This window comes from Leucopleurus acutus (assembly GCF_964270905.1).
Source record: "Leucopleurus acutus genome assembly, chromosome: 16".
In the NCBI taxonomy this organism is placed as follows: Eukaryota; Metazoa; Chordata; class Mammalia; order Artiodactyla; family Delphinidae; genus Leucopleurus; species Leucopleurus acutus.
In genome coordinates, this window is record NC_139158.1 from 29855299 (window position 1) to 29868813 (window position 13515).

The following is a 13515-nucleotide window of genomic DNA, read 5'->3' on the forward strand; positions in this document are numbered from 1 at the left end:
AGTTAGCGTTGGCTTCCTCATGCAGAGAATGTGATGATGACACTACCTCACTCCGTGGGTTATTAGCAGCCTAAAATGAGCTGGTAAAGGAGGCGAAGGAGCGCGCTCCTCGTCTGTAAAGTTTACACGTCCCCCTCCCCCACTGACCCAGCACGCTGCTTGCCTTCTGGCCCCTCTTCCGATCCCAGACAGCCAGTTCATAACCAGCAAGGTCTCTGGCCCACCATCTTCCGTGCCTTGACCATCCCAACCCTCACCACCACCCCACTCTCATCAAGGTGAGCTCCTCATCCTTCGTCCTCAGATCCGGTGTCACCTCACCTCCCTCACCGTCATCTCCCAAAGCTGTTTTCCATGTCTTCCCAGACGCAAACCTTAGATCTGTGTTGACATGCTTGTTTACCGTCTGTTTCCCCAACAGGATGTCAGGACAGGGACCTCATCTGTCCATCTTGCTTGTCCTGCAGCCCCTGAGGGCAGCACCGCGCCAGCCTGGAATGGGTGGGTGCTCCTGGAATACCGTGGTGGGAGGTGGGGGAGGAGGGACAGCAAGCACGCCAACCAGTCTGGCATGCGGTCAGTGCCTGACAGAGGGGCGCTGCTCCTGCTAGGGACGGACCACCCACAGTCCAAGTTTCACCCAGAACAATACCGATGGCCCGAATAAAGCCCTTTCAAGTTTCTTTTTTTTTCTTTGCTCATGAAGCTTTCAAGAATCTGCCCCCATACCTGGCTAGAGGTTCCCGGGGCGGGGGGGGGGGGGGTCCCCTGAGGTTATGAGCATCGCAGCAAGTGGTCAGCGGGCAGTCAATCTCAGGCCAGCCAGGACTCAGAGCTCACGGGGGCAACCACACTATCCGTCCTCCAGGATGAGAGTTACACCCACCCGCCATGATGACTTGTCCTAGGTTGAGCAGTGAGTGACCGGAGTAGCCCTATTCTTACCCATGTGTGGACCCCCAGCCTCCTGTCAGGTGAAGCACCCCCCCCCAACCCCCGAGCAAAACCCAGTTTCCTGGATGGAGGACTTTGGCCCTGACCAGGACGGGATTTCCTTGCTCCTTAGAGATACGGTGCTTGCTGTCCCTGTTGAGATTCATTATTTCAAGACAACTGAAGTTGTCTTGCATGACAAACACTGTGGACCCTGAGGTTAGGATGTTCCCACTTCCCCCAGCGTAAACTCCTGAGTCCTCCGATGGCCTGAAAGGCGCCACCTGCTTCGGACTCTCATTACCGCCCCCCCCGCCCCGCCCCGTCTCATCCCCCACCACGCCTCATGCCCCACCACACTCTGCCTCACCACGCTGCTCTTTGCCGGTCCTGACACACCAGGCACACCCGCCTCAGGACCTTTGCACTGGCTGTTCTTTCTGGCCCAAATGCTCTTCCCCCCAGATTTCTACATGACTTGCTCCCTCAATTCCTTAAAATCTACGCTCTAATGTCACTTTCCCCGTGAGGCCACCCTATGGAGAAGTGCACTCCTCCCAAGCTTCCTAGCACAGCCCCCCTCCCTCCTCTGCTTCACTATAGCTGCTCTTCCAGAGCTCGTCTCACATCAGAACATGCTCTGCTGTTCATTAATAGTTTTATGGTTCCTGTCTCTCTTCCCACTACAAGAGAAGCTCCCGGAAGTCAGGGGGTCTTTGTTTTGTTCATCGTGTCTCTCTAGTCCTAGAACACTGCCTGGTACACACCCAGTAATTATGTATCGAACAGATGAATAAATAATGCTGTCCCAGCTTCAAGGAACCCAAAGTCTAGTTACAAAACTCAAATGCCAGGCTTCCCTGGTGGCGCGGTGGTTGAGAGTCCGCCTGCCGATGCAGGGGACACGGGTTTGTGCCCTGGTCTGGGAGGATCCCACATGCCGCGGAGCGGCTGGGCCCCTGAGCCATGGCCGCTGGGCCTGCGCATCCGGAGCCTGTGCTCCGCAATGGGAGAGGCCACAACAGTGAGAGGCCCGGGTACGCAAAAAACAAAAAAACAAAAAAAAAACACCTCAAATGCCCAAAGGGGCCTGGCCACTGATTAAAAACTCACAAAGCCCCAGGGCACAGACAGTAGAAGTGGTGGGTGCCTCCTTTTCCTGTCCCCACCCTTGATTTTCCTGATTTCAGGCGAGACCTGGAAGAAGCCACCAATGGCTCAATGCAGACTAGGGGAGGTCTCCATTCAGTGACACTGCCTCGCCCCTCCGAGCCACCTCTGAGCGGTCTCCAGCCCGGTGGCTGCCCCAGTCCGTTCTGTGTCATGCTGCTGGGCAGACAGAAAAGCCAGCTCAGGCCTGAGTCACAGAACCTTCTCCGTGCCCACCCCCGCATTACCCACTGTGTTTTGCCCTGTCAGCTCCTCCAGGTTGTAGCCATCCCGAGAATCCCTGGCCCTCCTCTGTTCCCTGGACCAGGACCTGCCCCTCAACCCCGCAGGTCAGTCGCCGGTGGCCCTGGCTACAGGCCATGCCTCTGTGAGCCTCCACGCCGCAGGGCTTCCATCAGCTGTGCAGCCCCCCGCTTCCACCCAGGAGGAAGGGAGAGGCGACGGTTCCTACGTGGAATGTGCTGCACCCTGGATTCTCTCTGATTCTGTCAAACCCCCATGGCCTACGAGCCAGCGCTGCTACACACAGGGCTCTGCAGGCAGCGGGGGCGCCTGGGAGCTATAACCCCATTGAGGGATAATGGGCTAGACCACAACGGCCCAGCAAAAAGGGAGAATACACACAAATTCTAGTTCTTTGTGGGAATGCTTGAAACGGTGCCAGCTAAGGCCCTTGATTTATACAAGTCTATTCTTTCCCTTTGGTGTTCCCGACCAACCCCCTCCCAGAAGCCGATTACGACTTCCAGGAAGAAGAACATGTGTGCTCTGGAACCAGCATTGGTTACCCTGGGGGTCACAGGTAAGGTCAGGGGCACCGAAAGATATGGGGGAACTCTAATCCCAGCCGCAGAGGGCTATTCTGCCCGATGCATTCAGTTCTCGGGGGCCTCTGCTGCCGTCTGATTCAAGCCTGGTTTGGAAAGCCTGCCATGCACTGGCAACCCGGGGACCCAAGCCAATGATGAACTCTCTGCTTCTGCAAACACACAAGCCAGAGAAGCCAGGCTGCTACTTCCTTAGCTGCCAGCTCCACACACCACGCCCCAGCAGAATTTTCTGCCAACAGAGGGTCCAGCTCCCAGGAAGGACAGGTGTCACGTAGAGAACCAGTGGCTAACATTTGGAGTGTGCGCTCACCCTTCTGGATCCCCCAAGAATCACCTGGAGACCATCCCAACTGGCTGAACTGGTGCCTATAGAGAGACAGCAGATGTTCTCATTTTGGGACAAACAAGCCTATTCTGCCCCAGAATTCTGTCCCCACTCTGAATTCAGAGGCAGCCAACCACGTAAATGCACGCTGGCTGGCTAAGAATTTGCACTTTCCAGAGTAGAATCTGGGGCCAGCTGAGGTGGAGGCCCAGCTGCACTCAGAGGCTCAGCTGCTGGCACTACACGGCAACGTTCACAACTGGTGCTGTCACCGCTGTCGTCACGGTAGTCGTCATGGCTGCTACACTTGACCCTCTGCGCCCTTGTGTCTGGTCACAGGACACCTCCCTTTGGGGTACACTAAGTGTGCCTCTGTGTTAACCATCCCAAGAAGGGACGTCCCAAGTAGGGGATGCAGGGTTGTTCCAAAGCCTCAGAAACTAAGACCTTTCTTTTCTTTTTCTTTCTTTTTTTATTTTTACATCTTTATTGGAGTATAATTGCTTTACAATGGTGTGTTAGTTTCTGCTTTATAACAAAGTGAATCAGTTATACATATACATATGTTCCCATATCTCTTCCCTCTCGCGTCTCCCTCCATCCCACCCTCCTGGCGCACTGAGCTGATCTCCCTGTGCTATTCGAGCTGATCTCCCTGTGCTATTCGAGCTGATCTCCCTGTGCTATGCGAGCTGATCTCCCTGTGCTATGCGGTTGCTTCCCACTAGCTATCTACCTTACGTTTGGTAGTGTATATATGTCCATGCCTCTCTCTCGCTTTGTCACAGCTCACCCTTCCCCCTCCCCATATCCTCAAGTCCGTTCTCTAGTAGGTCTGTGTCTTTATTCCTGTCTTACCCCTAGGTTCTTCATGACATTTTTTTTCCTTAAATTCCGTATATATGTGTTAGCATACGGTATTTGTCTTTCTCTTTCTGACTTACTTCACTCTAAGACCTTTCTGAAGCTAACATCTGCTATTTAGGCCGTGATGTCTGCCAGACTTCGGAATAAGCACATTACGCTGCTGCATTTAATCCTCTCCGAAAACCCACTGTTTTTATTCTAATTGGAGAGGTGAGGACACTGAGGCCCGGAGAGGTGGACTAGCCTGACTGGGGACACACCTAGTAAGACGAGGAGCCAGGCAGCCTGGCTGCAGAGTCCATTGCACCAGACAGAATGTGGAACAGCACCAAAAGCAACCCCTCTGCCACTCCCTCCCCACTGTGCCTCTGAGCAGAGAGAAGGTGGCATGTGAGGGTCAGGTTCTAAGAGTCATGAAGGACATCACAAGAGCCCTTGTGACCCCACCGCCAGTTCACCCACTGAGTCATTCGTGCCTGCTGTGAGCCCCCGAGCATCCCCGGCCAGTCCTGGGACAGCACAGGCGACGCAGACGTCTCTAAGACACCGTCTCCTGTCCTCTAGGGGGGCTGGGAAGCCCAGTGAGGGCAGGGGTCGTGTCTTGCCTGGGCACCAGTGCATCTCCACTCAGGGAATGGATGAATGAATGCAAAAACCAAGGAAGCGATTCCACAGAAACCCAGGATGAAAAAAGTCCCTTCAAAAACAAAAAAGTACCTACAGGTAATGATGCATATCCCATAATCTAATCTGTATGCTCATTTTGCAAAAATAATGAGATGTTAGCAGTTTCAGAATGAGTGTTCTCTTACTCTGCTTCCCCCGACAAGAAACACTATCTGCTCTGCATTAAAATTATAGCAAGAATTATCCCTTAGCAGGAACCATATGATTTGAATGCACAGATGAATTTCAATTAGACATTTATCTAACCATGCTGATGTGTTTTCAATTTAACCCTAAATTACAGACTTTTCAAATAACTCTACTCTCCCCTCTGCTTCTCTCTCTTCAATTTTGGTTTGGTTTTGTGAAATGTCTGCTGGTAAAATGAAGCAATACCAGTAACTTATCTACAAATTACGGGAAGGAGAAAGTAGGTTAAAAAAGACCAAGAAACTTAAAACAAGCATTATCAAACCACATCCGAGTTAGGCAGGAAACAATAGGAGACAGTTCTTGCTCAGAGGGAAGGAAGGTAAATCTTACCAGGACTATTGTCAAACAAGTCATAGATGAGATAAACTCTTCCCGAATTTCAACTGCAGTCATCAGAATACACAAACTTCGAATTCGCACCCAGGGAAAGGCAATAACCGGAAGTAGAAGGCTGACACTTTCACTTGGGCTGGCAATTCCTTCCACACTCAAAAGAATCTCCTTTTCAGTTCAGGTGTCCGCCACACGAGCGCCATGCATCTATCACAGCGGAGGCAGGAATTCATCCCAAGGGGAGGCCATTGGGAAAAAGAACAGATCTCCTAGACAATCCCGCCAATTAGAGGGTTCAACTAAAGTGGGTATCCTAAGCTGAGAGGTCACCAGTAACTTCCTGCAATTTGCTTTTGCTCTAATTGCAAATCCTCCATGTATCAATGTCAATATCCTGCCTGTGACACTGTACTAGTGTTTTGCAAGATGTCACCACTGGGGGAAAACTAGGGAAAGGGTAAGGGATCTCTCTGTATCATTTCCTGCAACTGCACGTCAATGAATTGCAATGAAAAAACCCTGCAAACCCAAGCACCCCAACAATCTCTGGGTCCACCTCTTGGAACACCAAGTCTAACTTCGGCAGCGAGGGTCTTATAGGGTCTTATAGACATTCTGCAATGAGCTATTAGCAGCTATCTTGGGCTCTGGAAATCATGTGACAAAACAAAGTCCAAAGGAACCCACTCCATTCCGGTCTGTTATTAACATAAATTTAGTATGAGTTAACAGCAGGCTGGGTGGGGGCGGACTGGGCAAATCTGACGGCAGACACATGCCTCATCTGATGCGGGCGGCTTCTGAGAAGCTTCCTGCAGGAACATATGCACAACCGGGACCAGATCTTCTGACTGTTCAAGACCATCCTGAAATCTGGACTTTCATGTGAAACTTCCCAAATGTTAAAGTTGGCGATTCATAAAATTTTCTTTCAAACACTGTAAAGACCAAACCAAGCAGCTCTGAGGGCCAGACTGCAGCCTGTCAAGCACTTGATGGGCACTTTAAATCTATCTTCTCCCCATCCTCACCACGGCCCTCCCGAGTGGGACCTACACTCGCTGTTTTCTAAATGGAGTAAAACGACTTGCCCAGGGTAACCCACTGGCTGGAGGGGTCCTCAGCAGCCCTGCCTGGGGGCCCTGCTGATTCTTCTGACTCAACATTCCATTACTTGCATTCATTCAGCAAAAGCGAGTTTAGGAAAGTTGCAAACAAATTATCTCCAGCTGCATCAACACTAAGCCAACTCCACATTCTCTAGCCCATGTGTTGTCACAACATGGACCACTAGGGGAGCCCTTCCTATTCATCACTCGTCACCCCATCACTTCCAGGTTAAATCCTCTCACCAAACACTACTCCTTCCTTTTAGAGCACATATAAGACTTGAGATAGTACACTTGCTTGTAAGCTTAATCAAAATCTGTCTCTCCTGCTGGACTGTAAAGCTCCAGCGTGACAAGGGCTATCTAGGTTTTGTATATCCCCAGAGATAGCATGATGCCTGAGCCAAAGGGCCTTAATAAATACTTCTTGAATGAAGCAAAGAAGGGATAGGCCAGACAAGAACCATGACAAGGCCCTATTCAATTCAGCTGAACTAACGCCACCACCAATGAGGACAGAAGGTTTCTGGAAACCTTTTCAGAGGCTCTAATGAGCCTTAAAAAGCACAGTGGCCCGGCCAAGACACTGTACAGGGGAAAACCCAGAAGGGCAGGGACCTCTTGTAACTGTACTCCATGCAGTGCTGGCCCTTCACGCTCCGGGATCACTCTCCAGGATCACTCTCCACCCACTCGCTCAGATATGACCAGAGTCGACTGCCCAAGGGTAAGCCCAGTCCCTTCACCTGCGTGCCGACTGAGAACCGGGCTGCAGAGACAGAGCTCTCATGAAACGGCCTTTGTGTAAACACCTCTCATTTCAGACGTGTATGTGGAGCCTACGCTGCAGCAGATCCAATGACAGACAAGACGCCTGCTCAGAGCAGGTAAGACCTTTAACGAGAAGGAACCAGGAGCAAGGGCCTTCCAGGCAGTGCGTAGGGTTAAGGGCACAGGTGTGGAGGGAAGAAAGCACAGAGCACGCTGGGGAAGAAGCAAGCAGGGCCAGGACTGAGGTAGCCTGGAGCTCAGTGTGTGTGTGAACAGGATGGGAGGAGGGAAGGCAGGCAAGACACAGGGCCAAGCAGGGAAAGCCTCAGGAGAAGTCATCACCCTGGTGATCAGGGTTTCCCTTTAGCAGAGCACAAACATGCACAAACCACAAACATGCTGTTTAGGCCACAGTTGGTGATAATTTAAAACTTGGGAGTATCTGCCTAAAAATGAAGCTTTCCAGTGTCTCCAGAAACATGAGAAAACCTGGCAATACAGCATCCACGTTCCTGCAGAACAACTGGAGGCTGGGGTGAGCAACGGCTGCTCACAAAGGACATACACACCCTCCAATTTGTCACAGTCCCCACTGCTCCCTACTACCCTCTCATGGGGCCCGTGTCATTCACAGATGCTCCCTGCCCATCCTCTGTAGATGCTGGTGCCTCGGACAAAGTATTCTCTCATTCGGACCCAGTAACAGTGTCTCACAGATACACAACCGAGGCCCCAAAACAGGACAATTCCATGTTCAATAACACACGCTCAGTCACATCCACTCTTAGTACCCGACCCCAGATTCCTCTGGGTATGCATGTCAAGACTGATTAGGTTCCCTGAATCCCAGACCAGCTTATGCATCATCAGTGCTGTAATAAGCAGGATGTTGGTTTCTGGTTTTAAAGAAACACACATTAACAAAATGAGCAATGGCTTTTTATCAGGGTCTCAAAACAGTCCCCCACTAATGACTTACACAGCTTCTCTGAACATCCTGTTCGGGCTTAGTGTACGTCTCAGACAGATCGCCGTTCAGAATGACTTCAGCTAATGAGTTCACCAGGGGTGCGTGATGTATAATTAGGAAGACCTGGTGAGGGGGAAAAAAAATGGGATGCACATTAAAGTGTGCAGACTTTCAACCTCTTCCTTCCTTGATCTGAAACAACAAGGCTGGGCTACATGAGTCTCAGCAGCAATCCTGGTGGTGCAAAACCCAAAGAATGGGTCACACTGGGGAGAAACCAGTTATACTCTTCTCCTTCTAGGGTTGGGCCCTCCTTCTTTCAGACTGTTACCTATTTGGCTGGCTGTTCTTCGGCGGAAGGAAGTGCATCAAAGCGAGACTGTCCCTCAGGCCGGCTGCAGCCAAATCTGGCTGAAGTGGAGCAACGTGAGAAGGGAGTGCCAAACCCACACCCTCCTTCCTCTCCACAGGCATTTCAGTGTCAAATCCAATTAGGATAAGACTAGGAGGCACCGGCCCAGCACTTCGGTTACATGGAAGAAGGGGCTGGCGAGCCCTGCTCCAATCGAGGACTTGGCAGAAGATGTCTATGCGGAGATCCCATCCTGGAATGAGCTCTGACCCTTGCGGTGGGTTTGAGCGCACCAGAATTCCAGGGCAGCACTGGGAGGTGTGGAAGCCATGGGGAGGAAAAGCCGCACAAGCCAGAGACAGACCGAGTTGTGCCAGGAGGCAACATCAGAAGGTGCTGGGCTGTCGGGGATGGCCCGGCCACCCCACCCTGCTGCCCAGCGTTCAGAGGAATGGCTTGAGTAATCAGGGTACCAAAACCGCCTTGCAAAGCTGGCTCAGACACACCTGCTGGTTTCTTTTAAAATGTAAAGGCAACACGGTACCACAGTGCAGTGTGGGATGTACCGACCATCTGTATATCAGAGGGTGTGTGCGCCCATTTGTATTTGCTTATATATACAGGGAACAGGGTCTCGAATCCTCGGCACTACTGTCAGGCGATACATCTTTGCTGTGGGGGGCTGTCCTGGGCACTGGAGGACATTTGGCAGCATCTCTGGCCTCTACCCACTAGATGCCAGCCGCAGCCCCTCCCCCAGGCGTGACAACCAGAAATATCTTCGGACACTGCCAGACGTCCCCCTGGGTGGGGCGAAATCACCACCAGTTGAGAATCCCTGGCAGAGTTCTCCCCGTCTCTGGAAGGACCCGGGAAGACCCTGTAACTATAGCTGTCTCTGGGGAGAGAAACCAGGAGACTGAACAAAAGTAGAAAGGCAGCTTGGTTTTCACCTGTTTGAACTTTATAACTGAAAAAAAAAATTATTAAAAAAAATATTGTAAAAAAAAAAGGAAAGGCGTAAACTAAAACACTGGCTGCCTCTGGGGAGCGGGACTGGGTGTGTGGGGGACAGAGGTAAGAGGGAGATTTTTCCCTACATGTTATTTTGTACTGTTTGAGTAGGGTGAATATATTGTTCAAAAAAATAAATACAATTCAGATTAAAGGTACAGGCAGAATAGACAAATGTGATACCTACCTAAAAACAACAAAAAAAGCACACCTGTTTTTAAAACACCAAAGAAACGCTACCATAGACAATATGACCAAATGGGTTAGCCCATGTCCAGGGCTGTGGCAGGCATTCAAGCATGGGTGACTATGATGATGACGAAGGAATTCAGTCCACAAACATTCAGCGAGCACCTGCTAAGGCCGGTGTGGACATACATGGTGTTCGTTCCCTCCTGGGCTCTGGACGGAGAAAAGCCTGGGGAGGGCCGGTCACTGCAAGGTACGTGGAAGCGTGTGTGGGCCAGACTCGAAAGGCTGGGCCAGCCTGTCCGAGTCACGCTCTTGTCCCCAGTGGTGGTTTAGTTTCGGCTGGACAGCATCCTCGTCACACCAAATTAACATCGTTAATGTGAATTTTCTTGGTTTAGTAGCGATGTTTGTAAAATAATTTGTAAGGATGTTCTGATATAGAGTTTAATTAAGGACCGGGATTTATACCCAATTCGAGGTTTTCACACATTCGGGCAACGTGATGATAAAGCCCCATGGAAATGCAGGGGAGCGAGAGCCGTTTACTCAGGATGAGGAACGCCAATGACAATGCTTTTTGTGAGAGACTGAAACAAGTAATTAGGTGCCTGAGCTGCTGGTCCTTCACGAGGAAAGCAGGAGAAAACGGGTTCTCGGAGAAAAAGTGTGTCCTGACCCCCGTGCTCCTCGGGGTGCACCAGCAGCTGAAGGGTCCTGGGGGCCTTGCCATGGGATTCCTGTGGCTCAGCATCTGGCCTGCTCGGGTCCTGCCAGACTCCCAGAATCCCAAGCAGGAGAAGCTGGCGGATTTGTAATGAGGCGGCGGAAATTGCTGCCAGGAGGGGCGGGGCTTGCACGGAGCTCCATCGCACAGAGGGGCATTCAGGAGTCGGCGTGCAGCTCTGAACAAACAGAGCCCCCAGAACAAGACTCCGGGAGCAACGTGAGCTGGCCACATGCGGATCCTGGTTGGCCCGGCCACTGAGAAGAGGCCAACAGGAGACAGACCCGCCTCAAACTCAAAACGGCCCAGGGACCAAGTGAGAAGGACATGCTCTCAGCAAAGCAAATAAATACCTGGGCCACTGCAAAAGTGGGAACAGAGCTCTGGTCAAACGTCTGGCTACTTGACAGTCTAATGAGATGGCCTGAGAGTCTGGACTGCTTGTAATAAAAATATTTTTAAAGTTATGTAACTGGGTCACCATGGAGTTTTTCCCTTCTTGTAAATATTATATAATTACGAGAAGGAAACACACTTGTTTAAGAGGGAGAGGCAGATAAATTGGCTCAAGACACAAATCTGGGTGCTAAGCCTGCTACAAGACACTTTCCATAAGGTAATCTCGGAACTAGAACCATGACAAAAGCCTTTAAAAACAGCCTCATTAGTAGAAGCTTGTTAAGCCCCGGTTGCTGTGTGTGTACACACACTGGGTCCTGCAGTTTGGGGCTTATTTCAACATGGCTGAGAACAGGGGCCACCCAGCCCACATTTCCAGGGTATTTAGAAGACTCCTTGCTTGTTTTGGAAACCTCAGGCCCCACAGTAGAAACCAGCTACATATTTGTCAGGTCTGATTTATTTCTCCTTAAATTTCCAAGTACTACCACGAAGAAGATACATAGCCCCTCTACTCAGTGTCGTTACTTTACTTCAAGATGGGGGACACAGAGAGGGAAGATGGGGCAATGTGGCCTGGGAAATTTCTGAAAGGCAGCAGCACTCCAAGGACCCCCAGTGTGCTGGAGACACAGGTGAACGATCAGACGTACCTGGGACAGAAGGTAGAGAGAAACCGGCAGGCTGATTTTCGGTCGTTCTCCTCCCTGGTGAAGGTTGGGGGAAAGAGAAAGAGAAACCTGGGTTACACATGTGAGCAGCACAAAATCCATGAAGCCAGAAGCCATCTGTCTGAAGGAGCAGCGCCCAGCACCCCGACTTCCTCCAAGACCCTAAGATTCTTCTTTCCTGGTGGCAAAGTCCACCCTGCAAAATAAGCTCACAACCTAATCCTATCCGATACCATTTGCAAGGCCGCTATTCTTCCACCTGAGAAATCTTTCACCATGAGTCATGGATTAGAGGCTGGACCCGAGAGAAGAACTAGCTCCTTAAATTACCAAGAATGTTAATTTCCCCCAGCTTGGGCACCGAGAGCCGGAAGCCCGGCAGGAGAGGCCCCAGGGGGCCTGTTCTCAGGAGAGGGGCAGGGAGAAGTTGGGGCACTCTGGTCTCCGAGAAGCCCCTCATTTGTACTGGGCTTCAACAAGCTCCATCTCCTACCAACCCCGTGAGGATCTTCAAGACCCTCGTTTTGCTCAGGCAGGTTGACTGCCTCATCCAATGTCGCAGAATGAGGAAAGGGAAGAGGCAGAGTTTAAACCCACGTCTGAAAACTCCAATTCCCATGCTTTCTCTCTGCCTCCCAGAGCTGCAGCTGGCAGATCTCGTTAGGGTTGCAATTTTCTTTTATTCACTTATTTTTAACAAGAAGCACCATGTTCCATCTCCAAAAAGAAAGCTATACCTCCTTGGGACACATCTGCAGAGGCCGAAGCCCCTGCAGAGTAACCAGTTGGCTCTGTCCCGCCTCCTGCCAAGGCCTCTGTCCCTTAACTCTTAGAGGTACTGGCCGAAGGTCTCCCCTCCTTGAAGTGGCATTTCTCACGGGGGCACCGAGAGCCACCAGCTCAGAATCACTTGCGGGGCAGGTTCCCGGTCCACTCCAGACCCACTGAGCCAGCATCCCTGAGAGGAGTGAGAGGGCATCCGAGGACATGCACTTGAACAGGCTCTATCCCCACAAGGGCTTCGAGCCGTAACTGTGGACAATCACTGCCCCGGAATCTTTTCCTAGGTGCGCTCCATCCCCTCCTGTCCATTCTGTGCAAGTGTTGTGGCTGGCTGGATCTTCTCCAAATCAATTACCTCTGGCAACTATCCGAAAAAGTTACCAGGGATGAGAACACCTCAAGAGAAGGATGCATAGAAACCAAAAGCCTGAATCTGTAGAGGTTTCCTGTTTCCTTCTGATGTCAGTAATCTTTTCTCATTCATTTACAGTCCACACACACACACGCACACACATATACTCTGTCTCTCTCTCCCTCTCCTTCCACCCCCTCTCAGGAAATAAGAGGAAAGGAAAGGGAAGCCAGCGTGCTTTGAAAAGAATCTCCCTCAGGCTCAAAGGCTTGGTCCCTTGCAAAGCCCCGTCCTATTGGGGTGACTGCTCTTCCCCTCCTACAGACGACCCTCAGCCCGGCCCACCTTGTCCTGGTTCTCCAGCGAGTACACGTAGAGCGGCAGGAAGAGCCTGTTGAGCAGGTGGTCTGTGAGCACGTCGTTGAGGAACTCGCAGTTAATGATCAGGATGTCATTGAGATAGTGCAGGTGGTCCAGATGCTCAGCCACCAGGTCACTCAGCTTCCCCCGATTCCGATGCCTGCCGGGAGAAATGCCCATCTCAGCCCGGACGCCAAAGCTCAGAGCCTAGAACCAATGGCCTGAGACTGAGGTCGCAGGTGGCACTTCATTCACAAACGAATACCTGAGCCAGTCCCGAGAGACACCCATCCTGGCCCGACCAGTGGATTTCAGAAAGAGAGGATGGACAGGTCTGCTTCATTCGATCTTAGGGGACTCATGGGGTCCCCCCACTTTCCGGGGGCCTCAGTACAACTCACCCCACCATCACCACAACAGCCCAAAACCAAAGCGGTAAACAAAGCAAAACCCAATGAAGCTCTTAGCAAGCCATTTCAAG

General features: G+C 51.3%; 1 protein-coding gene across 2 annotated transcripts in view; it reads right to left on the minus strand.

The window, feature by feature from the left end:
• CLEC16A (C-type lectin domain containing 16A) overlaps positions 1-13515 on the minus strand; it is a gene marked incomplete at its 3' end in the record, with an annotated part of 207021 nt that overhangs the window by 160800 nt on the left and 32706 nt on the right. For both annotated transcript variants that reach the window (XM_082857533.1, XM_082857532.1), the window contains exons 7-9: positions 13020-13194; positions 11522-11575; positions 8197-8310 (exon numbers count right to left, since the gene is read on the minus strand). In XM_082857533.1, coding sequence (XP_082713659.1) covers positions 8197-8310; positions 11522-11575; positions 13020-13194 — 343 coding nt within the window. The remainder of the gene's footprint in view (positions 1-8196; positions 8311-11521; positions 11576-13019; positions 13195-13515) is intronic.